The following is a 17,678-nucleotide window of genomic DNA, read 5'->3' as shown; positions in this document are numbered from 1 at the left end:
GAGAGCAGGCGGGGTATGATGCGCGTTCTGGGGGCAGGGCGCCCTGCGCAGGGAGGGCAGCCATGATGGCACCCCACCGGGATCGCACTTCTGGGGGGCGGGGTGCTCCCCCCACATTCCTCTTCCTCCGCCAGTGCCTAGGGGTCTGATTTAAAACAAACTCTGTTAAGTTTTATACAACCCAGATAGATAGATAGATAGATAGATAGATAGATAGATAGATGTGTGTGTGTGTGTGTGTGTGTGTGTGTGTGTGTGTGTGTATCTATGTATATACTGTACTGTATATATAAAAACTAAGCCATGGTTCTGTAAAAATAAACTATTGTACACTTTGGCAAAATTATCCTCCTAGGCACATGGGATGTGAAGAGTGGAGTGCAGGTGTGTCCACATTGTTTTAAACCATGGTTGAGAGTTGCATGTGAATGTGGCCCAAGATTTCTGATACTGGCTTCTTCTAACAAACCATAGTTTAAACAAGAGGAATCCAACAAGATGCCCAACAGATGTTGTGGACTAGAACTCTTATTATCCTTGGCCATGCTGGCTGGAGGTGATGGGACTTGTGGCCCACAGCATCAGCTACCGCTGGTTTAAAGTAAGCAGAGTTCCCAATTCAGACTTAGTGAGTTAGTTTGAACCTGGAAGCAGGTATTTTCATATTGTGGCTGAGGCCTAGCTAAAGCTGACCTACGGCCCATTGGTGGGTCCCAGTGTTTGAGAGAAACTAATAGAAAGTTACACAGTGGTGAATACAATCCGGTTTAATCTGATCTTTTGAAATAGCACGAAACAATTGATGAGATCAATTGCTTTTTTCTTTTTTTTTACAACTGGGCTTCAGAATTGTGGAACTAAAAGAATCAGTCTCTGATATCAATTTTGGTTTCAACAAGCTCTCGTCTATTTCTCTGGAGCTCTGTATGCTTCACAGACTGACACATTTGGATGTTAGGTAGGTGATTACTTAAACCTTTGTTTATACGACATTTTTGAAGGGAATTTGTAGATTCCCTTAAGGATTTTCCACTTGATTAATGCTGACAGTTGACAGTTGAATGTTAGCCAATGTAGGTAGGTATGTTTTTTTTTAAAAAAAATTGCACTGTATTTGTATTCAAGTGAATCCCAGAGCAGCTTGCAAACAGCAATGAACATAACAGTAGAACATCCCAGTTACAACACAAACACAACCATTTCAGTGCCTGAGCTATTAAAGCTTACCCTACCAAGCAGGCCCATGCAGAGCTTGTCTGAGGCCCAGACCAGAGTCTTGTTAGAATAAAGTTATAAACTCAAAAAATAAAAATAAAAAGCAGCTGGTCCCTGACAGGGGCCCCCAGCTGGCTTAACCCTCTGAGGCCTGGGGCAAGTGTATCTGCTGCCCGCCCCCTGAATGGGTCTGCTACCAAATAATACACTATATAATAATTTATTGTAATCAATAAAGCAATGGTAATAAAACAGCAGCTAAAAAGTAGGCTAAACTTTTTTACATTCACCCATACCCTACTTCTTCCATTCAGTACAGGTAACTTGTATCTTATGAGCCCTTATGGCAGAGCTTTCCAAACTCTTCATATTGGTGACACACTTTTTAAACATGCATCATTTTGCAATCCAGTAATTAAGTTTTACTAACAAACCAGAGGTTAAACTAACCCCTTTCCAGCCCCTGGAAGAGCACAGGAAGTGTTCACACGACACACTGACACACTGCAGCTGACACACCAACGTGTCATGACACAGTTTGGAAAGTTCTGCCTTACGGTGAGGCTTTCGGAAGGCAGTGTGAGGGCTCTGGCCCAGAGCCCTCATACTGCCTTCCCAAAGCCAAGTAAGCCCACAATAGCAGCTTTGTGCTATTGGTGGAGGATAAATAAATGGTGAGTGATTTTCTCCATTTATTTATCCCCCCCGCCCCCCTGCACAAAGTTGCAGTTGTGTAAGTTAAGTTACATGTTAAGTTGTGTTGTACCTGTAATATGCAAATAACTCTTTTTCCAGATGCTTAGTTTGATGCTTTTCAGAAGCTCACAAGTGGGTCTTAACCCTCCATTTTCTCTGATCTCAGCAACTGGTAGTCAAAAGCATATTGTCCCTGAACATGGTGGTTCTACTGGTACTAATGTGCACTCATCATGTATGTTGATTTATATGTAGGGTACATAATTTCCTATACACAAGTGATACTTTGTCATGGGAATTCACAATAGAATAGGTACCAACAGTTCTGCTTGCTTATTGAGGCAAATGAATCTAAATCTTTTAATAAAAATTAATAGTTGGTTTATTTGGTTGCTTTTTTCAACTTAGAAATAACTTTTTGACATCTCTGCCTGATGAAATGGAAGCACTGACAAAACTGCAAATAATTAATCTTGCCTTTAACAGGTAAGTGGTCTTGTAGATAACTCTACCAAAATTGTTAAATACATAGTTAGTCTTTTGTCTTAGCTTTGTTGTATTACAGGATATCCCTATTCCTAGGATTTACAGCAGGCTTCTGCTTTTAGAACTTCACTCAAAAAATCTGATTGCCTCAGCAGTGTCCTGTTGGAAGAGGAAACTTCTATGTCACTTCAGCTTAAGTCACGTGTGAGGAACCTGTGGCGTTCCAGATGTTTTTGTTTTCTTATGAATGAACTGCTTCCTGAAGTGATTTTATCAATAAAAACATCAACAATGAAAACCATGTCAAAGCAAATACAAATATAGATTGGAATAAATATCCTCCTTAAAAGGAAGGTCTTCAACAGGTGCCAGAAAGACAATAGCGATGGCCCATGCTTTTTTTCTAGAAAAGAGGTGCTGGTACTCACCATGAAGTTGTTGCAGTAAGTGCTTCACTTTTTAACAACAACAAAAAGAGAGTTGACGGTACTGTGTACCCTTGACGGTACCCTGTGTACCCGGGGGGGGGGGGAGCACTGGCGATAGCTCCTGTCTGTTATTTAATGGAAGGAATTTCAAAGAGTCAGCACTGTCACTCTAAAGGCCTGACTCCTACATCATATGAAAGAAAACAGAAATGGTTTCTGACAGAGACCCTATTTTGCAGGGCTCAGTATTCAGTTGGGTGTTTATTTTGGTTTTATTTATTATTACATTTATACCCCTCCTTTCCTCCAAGGAGTACAATATGGTGTATGTGATTTCCCCACTCCTCATTTTATTTTCCCAACAACCCTGAACTGTCAAGATGATGGCAGAAAAAACAGGTGAGCATCTGAGATTGTACCAGGTGCAAGCCATAGCCAAGTTGCACATAATTGTGCAGAAAACTGGAGTTCTTTAAGCCAATTAATTGAAAATGGTGAAAAAAGAGAGGCATCTATGCATTTTCAATAGCTATGGGTGAAGCCTCATGAAATTAGAAAAAAGGACAAGCCCATCTTGTAATTTCATACAGCAGTGTAATTCCAATCCACCCTCTGCAAGGACACATCCAACTCCTCATGGACTCATAAGGTAACTAATTCATTCATTCATTTCAAAACTGTAACTGTTTAAAAGGACCAGTTACCCTTATAAATCCTTCCACATATATGCATCTAGGGGGAAATACCTAAGTGAAAGAAAAAGCGTGCTTTTGAATCCTTACGAAAAAGTTACTGAGGGAATTAGTGTTTATACATTTATTTGACTGTGCCCCTCTAGGTGCTGTTGCCTTGGAAACATTCCCCTGACCTTTTATGCCTTGGGAGAGTCAGCTCTTTAAAGAGAAACATTTTGAGCCTGAAATTCTAGCACTGTCATGAAGGCAGGGAATGAAAAAGGCAGGAAAACTCCTCAGTTTAGCAACGCCAAAAGGGATAGAGAGGAAGAAACACAGTTAAAACACCCCCACCAACTCACAAAATACACAATAGGAAAGACACAAGAGCAAGTAAAGGAAAGTACTTGAGGAGAGAACTAAAGGAGCCAACTGTCACCAACTTCAGGCAGGTTGTCTGGTGAGAGGGATGACACCTGGAGAAGGCTGCAAAAGGCTTGAGTGGGCCATGTTACTTTCAGTAGGAAGCATCTCTATGAAGAACGTCAGCCATTATTAGCTGAAAAATTAGAAGCTCCAAATATTGGCTTGGTTCTAGACTTTAGTTGGTTGCACATAGTTTCATTGAAAGCAACAGGGTTAAGTAGTGGCTAATTTAGAATTATAGAATCTTTTAGGTTGGAAGGGACCCAAGGGTCATCTACTCCAACCCCCTGCAATGCAGAAATCTCAGCTAAAGCATCCATGACAAATGGCCATCCAATCTCTGCTTAAAAACCTCCAAGGAAGGAGAATCCACCACCTTTCATGGTAGTCTGTTCCACTGCCGAACAGCTTTTACTGTCAGAAAGTTTTTCCAAATGTGTTAGTCAGAATCTCCTTTCTTGCAACTTGAAGCCATTGGTTTGAGTCCTACTCTCCAGAGCAGGAGAAAACAAGCATGCTCCCTCCTCCATGTGACAGCTCATGAAATATTTTAAGCTGGCTATCATATCTCTGTCTCCTCTTTTCCAGGCTAAACCTATCCAGCTCCTTCAAGCACTCCTTGTAAGGCTTAATTTGCAGACCCTTAATCATCTTGGTTGCCCTCTGCACATGTTCTAGCTTGTCAACATCCTTCTTAGATTATGGTGCCCAGAAGTGCACACAGTATTCCAGGTGTGGTCTGACCAAGGCAGAATAGAGTGGTATTACTTCTCTTGATATGGATGCTATACTCCTGTTGATGAAGCCTAGAATAGAACTTAATCTGAATCCAACCCTTGGTTTTGTAAATTAGTTCTCTAAAGGCTTCTAATAAACTCAAGTCACTTGTGCATTGGTTGTATTTACAAATTATATTCTTGGGTAGGTCATTCATAATTATATTAATGAAGTGTCTCTGGTTTTCTTTATAGATTTAAAATATTTCCAAATGTGCTGTATCACATTCCAACTCTTGAAACAATCCTCCTTGCTAATAATCAGGTTGGATCCCTGGACACTCTGCAAATAAAGAAGCTGGACAGGCTTGGTACCCTAGATCTTCAAAATAATGACCTCCTACAAGTACCACCAGAACTTGGGAACTGCGTCAATCTCAGGTGATTAACTTCGTGAATTTTGGATAACTTTTTCCTATACAGCATATTCTAGTTGAAAATGTTCATATTTATTCTAGGAAAGACTAAACAAAGCAGTACAAATGTTCATAATGAAATCAATCTCATTTTTGTGTCATCTGACTATTTGAATAGATTAGGTTACAATTTTGAAAATGTGTACTCTCTGGATCTTTTCAGACATTGGTTGAATTGAACAAGATTCTGCTTCCCAGGATTGTATACACTCAGTAAGCATGGGTAGAATATAACTGAATATTTGAATGGATAGTTTTCCTAACCCTGTATGGGATAGAATTCCACAAACGAGATTTGTTAGAAAGCCCATGTTCAAATAAGCTCAGTCAACATGTAAGGAGCACAGGAGAACCCTGTTTGCAAAACTGCTTATCCTAACTGATGGTCCTAAATAGATGGTGATGCAGTTTTCTTTTCAAGGTGCAATGCTGGAATTTTATGCATAAATCAGTGAGTGGTGAAGTGGCTCAACTGTTGAATAAAATAATAATGTGGTCTGATGCAGACAGGGAGAATTGATTGAGATGTATTCTCCTGATCCCTCGGTCCCAATTAAGGGATCAATATTGAGTCAGGGGATCATGTACTGTATATCTGCAGCATGCGTTCCCCCAACCAGGTTCAGGATTTACAATAACACTAGAATTTTAAGCTGGTTTCAAATTCAATGAATTCCATCTACAAAGGTCTGAATAAGAAAAATGTAGAAATGTAAGAAAAACATTTCCCAAGTGACTGTTTAAGAAAGAGAGTGTTGTCTTTTCCCCCTTGAATTTTAAAGGTGCGGCTTATCTGCGGGTGCAGCTTATATTCGGGCCAATACGGTTTATTTGCCATCTTTCAACCACAACTGGACTTATTCAGGGCAAAATATTATTATCACTTCATCTGTTTAAAAGTTCAACAGCACACTAGATTAGTGTTTCTATTCAATCTCTCACAAAGACGATACTCGAATATAAGCCGCTCCCTTAAAACTGGGTTACAGGCTGAAAATTGCTGCAGTTGGTAGAATTGTAACTCCAAGCCAATTTAAGTCTTTGATCTTGCAAGCCCGCAAAAGTTACCGTACAATCGCTCAAATCGCAAATCGCTATTCAATTGCTACAATTCCGCAGCGACTCAAGCTCTCAAATCGGCAATAAAACATTTTTTTTGTTGCGTTTTACCGTATGTCTGTTTCAGCAGCAGTATCGTAAAAGCCAATTTTTGTAAGGTCGTGAATATAAGCTGCACTTTAACTTTCACAGTCGGAATTTGGGGGGCAGGGAAGTGCCGCTTATATTTGGGCCAATACGGTAAATGAGTAGAGAAGGCTTCCTCAGCCTCATGCCCTCCAGATGTGTGGGACACAATTCCCATAATTCCTGACAATTAGCCATGCTGCTTGAGGCTGATGGGAGTTGGTCTAAAACATTTGGAGGGCACTAGGCTGGAGTAGAGACATTGCTGACTTCCATTTTTAAAGAAATGACACAATAAAATAAAAGTGATAAGATTTTCTCATTTATGAATGGTGATTGTGTGTATGCATGTACATGCGTGCACACACATACAGTAGTCTTAACTGGTTTTTGGTCCTTCTGTTAGGACACTTTTGCTGGAAGGCAATCCTTTTCGGACTCCTCGAGCTGCTATTCTTGCCAAGGGGACAGCTGCTGTGCTTGAATACCTAAGAAGCAGAATTCCTACTTGATCTGTTGTGCTTGGTTTGAACTGAAATGTGTGCAAGATCTTACCTTCTGAAGCATGAAGATCGAAGTCCTTATACATGAGAACTATTTGCTTCGTTTAGCATAAGCTGAGTGCATATGCTGGGGTCACTTTTTAAGAGCTATTTCACAAAGGACTCTTACCTTGCATGCCTCCAGTTCAAACTATGCTTGCGTACATACTTGTATGGTGTATGGGTAGGTTACTGATAGATGGTTCTATTCGTCCAGCAGCAATTCCCCTGATCATGACATGATTGTAAAAATACTGCTACCATCTAGGAATTATTGATAGCTGTATCCATGTACCCATCTGATCTCTTCTTAACCCACATATTCTATATGAACAGGTGCTGTACGTTATCCAAAATTGGATATGGTTAGAATTGTGCTATTGTGTTAATTTTTTAAAATCCTGTTTTAAACTTCCTTTTCTTTTAGCTAATTTTAAGGTCACCAAAAAAGGGCTGCCCCCAAATAAAATAAATCCAGATCTTGATTTGCATAATATGAAGCATTTGCACCAAGCGATTGCCTGCTGAAGAATTATGGTGCTGACTTAATCACTAATGAGTTGGCACATTTATCAAATTATTATTTGAAAATAAAACTCAAATTATATATCAAATGATCAGTTTCATAAATTTAACCAAATGACTTGTTTACAAATGCCAGAAATGTTTAGAAAAACTGCTGTGTGGAACATCACAAATGTTGGAATATTTTTTCTGTTTTTTTACAATTAATACTTGGTTGTGTGTGCGCCTTGCAATTATTCAAGATGCTAGTTTGCCAAAATTAGCAGTTTCCATTTATTTTCCTTTTTTAAATGTTATTGCTATTAAGAGCTGCCTCTTTTAGGAGATGCCCTACTTGTACAAGGATAGCTTAGTATGAAGACACATGGCCTGTGTCAGCTGTGAACACCACACACATGAATTTTCTCCTTTGCAAAAAACTGTGAAACTGGGAGTTGGAAAGGAGGAGGTATGTAGCTGCACCAGAGTATGATCTAGTATATGAAATTCTTTTAACTCTAAAACTGTTCAACCATGCAACCCCACTTTCAGATTAAATTTTTAAGACTTGTAGAAACTGGAATCTTTTTGGAAGAGGGTTATTGATGTGAATTTCCCTGATCTGTTCTTAATTTGGGACAGCCATGCCTACACCCTTAAATGTGTTGTCCTGGTCTTGCTTTTGTGTTTTTAATAATCTGTTGGGAACCACCCAGAGTGGCTGGGGAAACCCAGCCAGATGGGCGGGGTCTAAATAATAAATTATTATGATTATTATAGTAGCTCCTGTGTTGAGTTATGTATAATTAGAAGCATATATACACTATTGCCCATAAGATACTTTCCTTTTCCCCAAACTTTGGGTACAATTATGAAAGCCATAGTCTGCACCCAATGAGAGACTAGTGCAGGGGTGATTAACCTGTTTTTGGAACACAACTCCCATCACTTCTGACCATTAGCCATGCTGTTTGGGGCTAATAGGAGCTGGAGTCCAGCATCATCTAGAAGGCCACCTTCCCTTACTTAAAACATTTCCAGAAGGGAGTATGCTGGCCATAGTGCAATTTAGGCACTGATTGTCCTTGATATTTTGAAGCAAATTACAAAGGTGAATACTTTGAGACTGAAGGTGAGGATGGTGCAGTACTAGCAACAATTCTTGCATACTTGGATCTTTCTAAATATGTCAGTGGCAATCCTTCAGCCCCCCCCCCCAGTTGGTTCTACATGTTAACCCCAATCCAGCATAGCATTAGGTGCACTGAAGCATATGTATCTGTTGGATGGTGGCAGTGGGTTCTTCTAAAGATTGTAGAGCTTTATGCAGCCAACTGGCCTAATAACATGCTGACAGCCATCCAGTACTAGCAACCATTGTACTAAACCATTCTCTGCAAGTCGAAACTCCTAGGTAGTGAGAACTACCTGAAAAGCTGACAGCATCTTTTTATGTTGGCGAATGCATTTCTAGTTCTGTACTTCTGATGCACTTGGACTGAGGAAGTAAAATAATAATAAGAGGCCTGGCAAAAAGCTTGGTGTTGTTTCTATGAATTAGCAAAAGTGAAATAGTTGTCTTTAAAAAAAAAAGTGATTGCAAGACTCCTGCACAAAGTACTTACAATAAGGTGCCTTTATTTATACAATAGACTTTTTAATATATTATTCAAAACACTTTTTTTAATACTGAAAAAGGTTGAGTACATCAAAGCCGAAAATGGCTCTGCTATACGCTGCACAGCATTGTTTGAGTCCCTGTATTCTTTTTATGTACAGAAAGCATCTGCAAAATGCATTCTAGACACAATATGCACCTTACCAGTTAGTGTCAATACACAAATTAAAATGGGAGCGATACCACCTGCATGTGCAAATGAAAGATAATTGATTTCACTGAATCAATAGATTTAAAATATAGCTTTAAAGTACCTTTTTGCACGTAAAATGAAGCAGCTTCCAAGTTCAGTAAATCTGTATACTGCAAAGACATTGAAATACATTCACAATCTATGTTCATAGAGTAGTAAGTGGTTCTTCATTCAGCCATATTTACAATGATATTGTAATTAAACTGAAAAGTACAGTTCTTCATATAGCAATCTTTGTAACACATACAAAAATGACAGTTCTGTATATAATTTAAGCTCAAAATCACAATTTTCTCAAAATATTAATTACAATACAGCTATCTCTATAATTAAACATGTGTTTTATAAAATGGTAAAATTTGTAATAAAGTAAGTTGTTTTTGACTTGATTACAGTACTCACAAGTAGAAAAATGTAACTTAATAAGTCTTTGTCTTGCCCAGTGTTAAGCCACCTAAGCTAGCAAAGAGGCAGGAAAGGCCCCAGTTTATAAAAATTCAGCCTCTTGTGCTGAACTGGTGTGGCTTCTTGATGTTAAGAATAAAAGCTTTTACAAGAGGGCATGAAAATTCTAGATGGAGTAAAATGGTGTGTATTATACATGTTTTGTGTTTGACTTAATGTGCATCTGAAAAGTTCAAAAAGACTAGTAAAGATGACTCATTCTAAAAGTCTGAGTTAAAATTCTGCTATTGTATAGAGCGTTAGAAATCTGGCTATTAAAAATTTGTGTGCTGAGGAAAACAAGGCTTTGCCTTTGGGTGTCAGTATTGGGCTGCGCAAATATGACTACCATTGTTGTTGGGCATAGCAAAAACTGTCCTTGTTGTTCATTAACCCACCTTCACTACATGTGAATCCAATCCAAATTACTGGTTTAGAAATAGATTTTATTCTTATCTCATACTTGGAACACAATGCAATAATGAAGACCATGAGCAAAGGAAAAAATGGAACTGAAAATATTCAACAGCAATTCCTAAAGGAAGAAAAAATGTTTTGTGAAAGTGTAAGTCACTATTTGAGTTCCATCTTAATTTTGCCCCAAAAGTACATGAAAACTGTAAACATGGGAAACCCGAATCAATGTTACTAAACACTGTTGCTGTTGACAATGATACATTCTGAACATTAGCAGGGAGGTGAGCAGATTAGCATTTTGCTTATATTTCTGTGATTTGCATGATTATTTCTTAGAGAGGCATGTATTGCAGTCAGACACAGAACTCAGTACACTCACAAGTTAGCTCTGTACGACGCTGAAACTACTGGTTTTAGTTTGGTAAATGGGCAGGCACTGCTGCTGCAAAAAAGGGAAGCAGAGAGTGGTAGGATAAAGAACACTATCCTTTGTGGAACATAGCTTTCATTCCAGATATCCTAGGCACAAGGTTTATAATAGGTTTTTGTTTTTAAATTAACTGCTGTTCCATCTTTTATTTATAAATTGGTCACAAGCAGGGCTTTCTTTCCAGCCAGAACTCACTGGAACTCAGCTCTGGCACCTCTCAGGTGGGTGCCATTGCCATCATAATAGAAGAAGGGAGGCATTCATGGTGAGTTCCAGTATCTCTTTTTCTAGAAAAAACAGCAGCGGTCACACAGGGCACCATCCAGAGGGACTTGATGCAACCAATGTAGCTAAGACGTCTGCCCTTTTTTGGGAAACATTTCTCATCTAGTCTCATTGCACAGCAATTTCTGGGTGAGTTACAACAAAACAGTTTCAAATTCACAATACAGTTACTAAAATGAGGCATAGAGCCAGCCACCTAAAAATAACAATACTGGCATCAGATCTTGCTATGTGCCTGTGCGAATTACCAGATATCTAAAACTTAACAAGATTTAGGTATCATGGAGGGGTGGTGTTGGTTCCAAAATGGAAGCATCATCACTGAGAAAGCGTGTGATGCTTAGATGGGAGATCACATGGAAACAAGATGTATGCTGACTTGAGTTCCATGAGGGAAGAAAGAGATTAGTGTAGTGGCAACCCCAGTAACGGCAGAAGTTACATTTTGACTACCTATATTTGTAGTCATAGGGGTTTCTGCAATTGCTGCAGCAGGTGGCTATAAGCACAACACATGACTTAGAATCTTAATTATGGTGGTTGCCTGAGTTATCTGGTGGTCATGTGTTATAGCTCATATATAAATTAAAATTTGCATATACCGTATTTTTTGCACCATAACACTCACTTTTTTCCTCCTAAAAAGTAAGGGGAAATGTCTGTGCATGTTATGGAGGGAATGCCTACGGGTGGCATGCCTACGGATTTTCCTCCTCTAAAAACTACGTGCGTGTTATGGTCGGGTGCGTGTTATAGAGCGAAAGATACGGTAGGTAAGAACAATGGTTCCAAACCAAGAAGCTTTTGAATTTATTAATGCATGCAATTGTAAGAGCAGACGTCTATACTGCAAGAGGCATTCCTCCTCTTATGGGAGAAAAGCACATAACTCTTAAGAGTACTTGCCATCTACCGTTTTTAAACAAATACTTTGAGTTTCCCCCCACAAGTGTATGTCCTGCCTGCCTGCATGGATACATAACAAGCTTGTGTCACTGCCTCCATGTAGTGATGCTCCATACACATTATGTTTTCCTGAACAGCTGTTGTGCTGAATTGAAGGAATGTCAGCCTTTCCCTTTATTTTACTTACAGTGTAGCTCTAATGTGAGAGTTGGTAAATAAACCTTTAAGAACTGTTGCTAACAGAACTGGTACCATGGCAACCAATGCAGCAGAGTCAAATTCTAAAGAAGTGTAGAATAAATGTCAATTTTTGGATTTCACTGTATTTTTAAATCATTATCAAAAATGAAAACAAATTAATTTTAAAACATAGGATCCCCATCTGGATAGGAGGACTAGTAAGTTTCATAGCATTTGAAGTTTTAGATCATTGATCTGGGATTCAAAGATCACTACAGGCCCACAGCATGCAAAAGCAATAACATCTTATTCTCCATTCTTGCTACGAAACGAAGAGCAAGAACATATGATTCCCAGGCCATCTCCCTGGCTTCCATGGCAGGTAGATCAACTTTATCCCTACTTGTTAATTAAGCAACCTGTCATCATTATCTGATTTGATAAAATAGTTAGGCTGAAACCACATTCTGTTTAGTCGTAAGGCTATCCTGAGTTATTTTATGGTTTTATATTTCATTGCCAACTGTATTGAACCTAGGAGAAGGTGTCATATAAATATTTTAAATAGTTTAATTATAATGTATATTCAGAAACGTTATTGCTTGTGTAAAGTGCTAAGAGAACTGAATCACATTAGGGCTAAACCACTTTTAATTAGCTACAGTGATGGTTCTTCTATTGATAAGCAATATTAAGTGATTTGCACACTATTCCCCTTCATTAACTGTCACCTTATGGATTAACTCCTACACATATTTCATCAAATAAAGCATGTTGTTCATTAAGAATTTGAGCTGAGCATATTTTTGCAATAGTAGGGTCTGAGCTTGGAACATGGGAAATGGCATGGAAGGAGTGCATTGCAGGTTAAAAATATTCAGATTAGCTGTGACTATTCTTTGTATAACCCTAAACCACGTCGCATGATTGTGGTAAAGGTACCCCTGACCCTTAGGTACTTTGACGTGCTTTCGAACTGCTAGGTGGGCAGGAGCTGGGACTGAGCAACGGGAGCTCACCCCGTCATGGGGATTCAAACTGCCGACCTTCCGATCTGCAAGCCCTAGGCTCAGTGGTTTAGACCAAAGCGCCACCCGCGTCCCTATGATTGTGGTAAGAAAGAGCAAATCCCCTTCTTACTAATTCCTTTCTGGACACAATTCAAAGTTCTGGTAATTATCTTTGAAGCCCTAACAGCAAACATGGTGAACCTTTTTCAAACTGAGGGCTGCATTACGTCATGGGTAACCTTCCAGGGGCCACATGTTAGTGGCGGGTAGGGCCAGAGGACCAGTGGGCTGAACAAAGGATGTGAGACTTTTGTACACTAGACTACATTCCAGCCATGCAAACCCATCAGAAAGGCAGAGGTTTACACAGACACCCACATTTTTATCTCCAGGCAAGTAAGAGGCCTTAGCACAGCTCGGAGACAAATTCTAGTTGGGCAGTGTGTGGCCTGGGGAGAATCTGAGGGCCAGACAAAGAGGTTCCTCATCCCTGCCCTAAAGGATACCTGAGGGACCATCTCCTAGGTTGCCTGCTGCCTAAGATTTGCTTTGAAGGCTTCCTTCCATGTCATGTTCCAGGCTGAACATTGAATACTGCATGGGAAGTGGCAAAAAAAGCCACCTCTGTGGTCATACCCACATTATATTACCTCATTATATCATATCTCACTGTATATCTTACGCCTGCTGTGTGGTGCATCTTATCATCATCTTCGGCTGCGCCTGTCTTTGTTGTATTGGTTTATATGGTTGTATTATTTCAAGCTACCCTGAGTGATGCAAATGCATATGAAGGGCAGGGGATGAGCTTTTCAAATAATAGTATACACACTGAAGCTCAGTTTTGCGTGTGTGACACCCTCTCCCAGCTCAGGGAGTACCTTAAATTAATCCTGTAAGGCATTGGGTGCTATTCGGCTAAGTTTTACTCAGAATAGATGCACTGAAATCAATGAAAATGATTAACTTGGACATTACTACTCTGAGCAAAACAGTTGAACACCACCCATGAAATTTAAAAAGGCAAAGGGAGGAATTCAGTGTCTCACCATTACGTTTGTTCTGTCAGCGCAAGCATTTTTGCTTGCCAGTCAGAAAGATCTCCCTCTCCTCTGCCCCCCCAAGCTGACTGGGTGGCCAGAAATAGGGGGGAGCCCTGTTGCACTAGCAGAGCTCATTGCACTGTCTCCCACTAGCACAAATATTTAGTTGTATCAGGCCCAAAAGTTTTAAAGTGCAATTCTATAAATGTCTCCTCAGAAGAAAGCCCCATTAAGTGCAATGGAATTTATTCTCAGGTAAGTGGATATAGGACTACAGGTTAATTTATATATAGATTTCATTTTAAATGTCTATAAAAATACTATTTAATAATTCATTATATTTGACTTTAGACTTTGTGGGAATTACAGTTTTAAATAGTTTTCTTTCTAAAGCCATGAAGAACTTTGAGGCTGTGGCTGGGTACACACACTACCTTAAAAGGGCATGGCTTCCCCCAGAGTATTCTGGGAATTGTAGTTTATCCCTCACAAGGCTATTGGGGTAGGTGGGTGTCATGTCTTTTAAAGGTGTGGTGTGCACGCAGCCTGTTTTTTGATGGACGGAATAATTTGTAAATAGCTTGTGTGTGCTTCTGTGTTCTGAAATTACATGACATCTAGAAATAATTAAAAATCATCTTGAAAAAAAGCTGGTACCAACGCACAGAGGCTTACAATGAGAACTAATATGTAATCCCATGGAAGTTACATTTATATAGATATCCCTCCCAATGATCAGTACTACATATACATTTGGCACTATGTTTGCCATTGGTCCAGCAATTGGCAATTTCCCCCATATATATATATATATTCATTTATTTATATATATATGTATATAAATTTTTATTTAATTAAACATTAGATCTGGCTAGACATATTTTACTATTTATAAAAAATATTTAGACAGTAAGCTCACGTTGAATAACTAGGTCTACTGTATTCTGGAAACTCTTCAGTAGTAGTACAGCTTTTTCATGTTCCATATGTACAAAACTGTGTCCATTTGCCTGTAACAGACAAAAGAGAAAAAATTATAACTAGATATCCATTGTGGCTACATGGGAAATACAGCTGTAAAATCAACTGAAATCCTACAGGTGTATAAAAATCAGCTGGAAAGTTATCCCAGTAAAAGCTCCATTCAAATTTTGGTTTTCCAAAAGTCTATGCAACCCCATATTGGTGTGGTCATCTATTGCTCTCTTGTTTATTTCTACCTTATACCAATTTATGTGGGTTTATAATTTTCGTTTCCAGGGGTCTGCCTCAATTCAGCAAGGAGACTTGCTCTCAGAAAGAAGCTACTCAGGTTTCCATCCTGATCACATTGGTTTCTGTGTATGGAAGTGTCTCATAAGAATAAATAACTACAACCCGCAACTCTACTTGGATGAGTGTTATCCTTGTTGGACTAATCCACATTACCTAATAGTGTATTAGTGTGGTAAAGAGAGCTGCAAGAATGAGTTCAGAGCACTTGAGTTTGGTCAGTCCTGCCTTCCACATTGGCACTGACGCTGGTGATCTGTTAGCCAAAGAGATCCTTAAGTGCACACTGTTGCTGCTGTGTGAGGTTTAGGTCAGGGTTTGTGAAAAGAACAACTATTCATTGACAACAACTATAATTTATAAACTGGGCATGTTTGAGCATGCACCACCCTTGTACAAATGCCAAGCTGAATGCTGAGAATACCCATGTTCTCCACGTAAAATGAACACATTTTGCTTTATTTCATAATTGACTTTGTTTGTTTTTCAAAGCAAAGGCAGCAGGACCAGAGAATGAAAAAAAGAAGTGCCAGTATTGAAGTAGAAGGGTAAGATACTGCAGAAGTAGTTTTGAAGTGCCAAGCAGGTACACCGGCCACGGATTTCAGAACAAACATGGTTTGCCTATTTCCATGATTTTATCTGTAACATAAAAGCTTAGAAAATGAAAACCAACTTTCTCAGGGATCCAAATTCCCTGTTAAGATTACTTGTTAATGGATACAATTGTACACATGTGTAATATACTCTATTCTACAAGTCATCAAATACAATGCCAGTCCAGATTAGCAAAACTCTTATGTTCATCACATCAAAATAAAATATTTTTCATTCTTCAAGGTCTCATACCCTGAAGATTTCATCAAAGTGAGAATGCAATGCAGTTTATATAAGACTTCCTTTAAGACTTAAAAATGTTCTGTGAAGGTGACAGGATTTGGTATACAGTGGTACCTCGGGTTACATACGCTTCAGGTTACAGACTCCGCTAACCCAGAAATAGTGCTTCAGGTTAAGAACTTTGCTTCAGAATGAGAACAGAAATCAGGTTCTGGTGGCGTGGCGGCAGCAGGAGATCCCATTAGCTAAAGTGGTGCTTCAGGTTAAGAACAGTTTTAGGTTAAGTATGGACCTCCGGAATGAATTAAGTACTTAACCTGAGGTACCACTGTATAGCATTTGTGGAAATTCAAGGTTCTGTTAAGGAAAAACTGATGCTTGTCTTGGGATGATAATTGCTTTCAAAGCATCTGAGTTAGAAGAAACCTGGAGATCTTGACTTCAACATCTTGACCTAGGTATATGCGATATAACCAGTTTCCCCACCCCCATTGAGTCTCCTTAATCCAGATTAGCATTTCATATGCAGTAAACAGAAGCTAACACAATGGTGTCAGAACTGACCAAGATGTCTGCAGAACATAATTTTAGGGAGAGATGCTTTGGGGGAGGTACCACTAAAGTGCCCTCACAGTCTGCACTAGTTATTAATATGCCTGAGCTTCAGAATATATTTAGGTTTCTTTCTAGTAATAGGAATTCAGGCACCGAAATATCTTTTTGAGTTCTCCTTTCAGAATGGCCATTCATTGTGCATCATACTCATTATATCTATATTAGATTCAGCAAAATGAAATCATAACAGATTCAGAATTTGTATGTTTATTTTAGGATTTTTTATTACCACCTTCATTTTTCATTCTTAACATTCTAAAATAGTTGAAACTGTTGACAAGTTTATTTCTTGCATATTAATATAATTTACCAGTTCCTGATTTTCTTTCCATTGTATGCACGGATTAAGCATATTTATTGCATTCTGCATGCTGTGCCGTAGTTCAAACCATCATCTGCAGAAGTTAAACAACTTTGGTAAAAAGTAACCAAACAAACCCTTATCAGATATTTCAGTTCATTTTATATGCCTGTAAGAACAAATCCAGTGTTTTCCAAGAGACATCACAAATGCCAGTCCTTTCCCCAAGGTCCTTGGCATTTCTTTAGTACCAGAGTTGGGAGATAATGGCCAAATCATGGTCTGGCTGGTGGAGCTTTCCCTCTCATGTTCAAATTTCCATCCTCCTTGGTTTCACACACCATTATTTACTTCACAATCTGTAAATTCCAATTCTGGCTTGGATGAAAACTGGTTTACTCAAGCCAGGAAAATAAGGAAATAAATCAGAGCATATGAGTGAGAATGAAACAAGCCAAATGATGGTCAAACCATATCTGAACAGTCCCAGTATTATTTTCATAGGAGGGTCTTATTCATTTCCCTATTCCTTCTTCTAAACTCAAGTCTGGTGACCAGCATTGTAGAAATGCTCACTCATTTACAAATACTTTAGTCAAAATTTTTGACAAGGCAAGTTAGAAATGTATGTCAGAATGTATGTAGAAATGCTGTCCTGGAAAAACAGTTTATAACAATGTGTCGGTGGCTGCGATATAGTGTATTTGTATCTGTGT

General features: G+C 39.0%; 2 protein-coding genes across 23 annotated transcripts in view; one reads left to right on the top strand and one right to left on the bottom strand.

The window, feature by feature from the left end:
* LRRC40 (leucine rich repeat containing 40) overlaps positions 1–15,881 on the top strand; it is a 29,821-nt gene extending 13,940 nt beyond the window's left edge. For 2 of the 10 annotated variants that reach the window (XM_081008938.1, XM_081008932.1), the window contains exons 12-15: positions 848–958; positions 2,320–2,397; positions 4,897–5,082; positions 6,709–8,130. In XM_081008938.1, coding sequence (XP_080865064.1) covers positions 848–958; positions 2,320–2,397; positions 4,897–5,082; positions 6,709–6,814 — 481 coding nt within the window. In that variant the 3' untranslated portion in view covers positions 6,815–8,130. Of the gene's footprint in view, positions 1–847; positions 959–2,319; positions 2,398–2,493; positions 2,624–4,896; positions 5,083–5,280; positions 5,331–6,708; positions 8,131–10,801; positions 12,670–15,698 lie in introns of those variants that run through there. The other 8 variants (XM_081008934.1, XM_081008936.1, XM_081008937.1 and 5 more) reach the window with 8 other exon arrangements.
* The window catches only part of LRRC7 (leucine rich repeat containing 7), a gene marked incomplete at its 3' end in the record, with an annotated part of 196,840 nt that overhangs the window by 9,478 nt on the left and 169,684 nt on the right, over positions 1–17,678 (bottom strand). For 6 of the 13 annotated variants that reach the window (XM_081008899.1, XM_081008910.1, XM_081008909.1 and 3 more), the window contains one exon: positions 14,854–14,944. In XM_081008899.1, the coding sequence (XP_080865025.1) occupies positions 14,854–14,944 (91 nt within the window). Of the gene's footprint in view, positions 1–2,595; positions 2,657–8,969; positions 14,945–17,678 lie in introns of those variants that run through there. The other 7 variants (XM_081008900.1, XM_081008901.1, XM_081008904.1 and 4 more) reach the window with 5 other exon arrangements.

The sequence above is a fragment of the Podarcis pityusensis genome, assembly GCF_964106645.2.
Source record: "Podarcis pityusensis genome assembly, chromosome: 6".
In the NCBI taxonomy this organism is placed as follows: domain Eukaryota; kingdom Metazoa; phylum Chordata; class Lepidosauria; order Squamata; family Lacertidae; genus Podarcis; species Podarcis pityusensis.
Note: the sequence above shows the minus strand (reverse complement) of the source record. Positions and strands in the feature narration are given on the sequence as shown.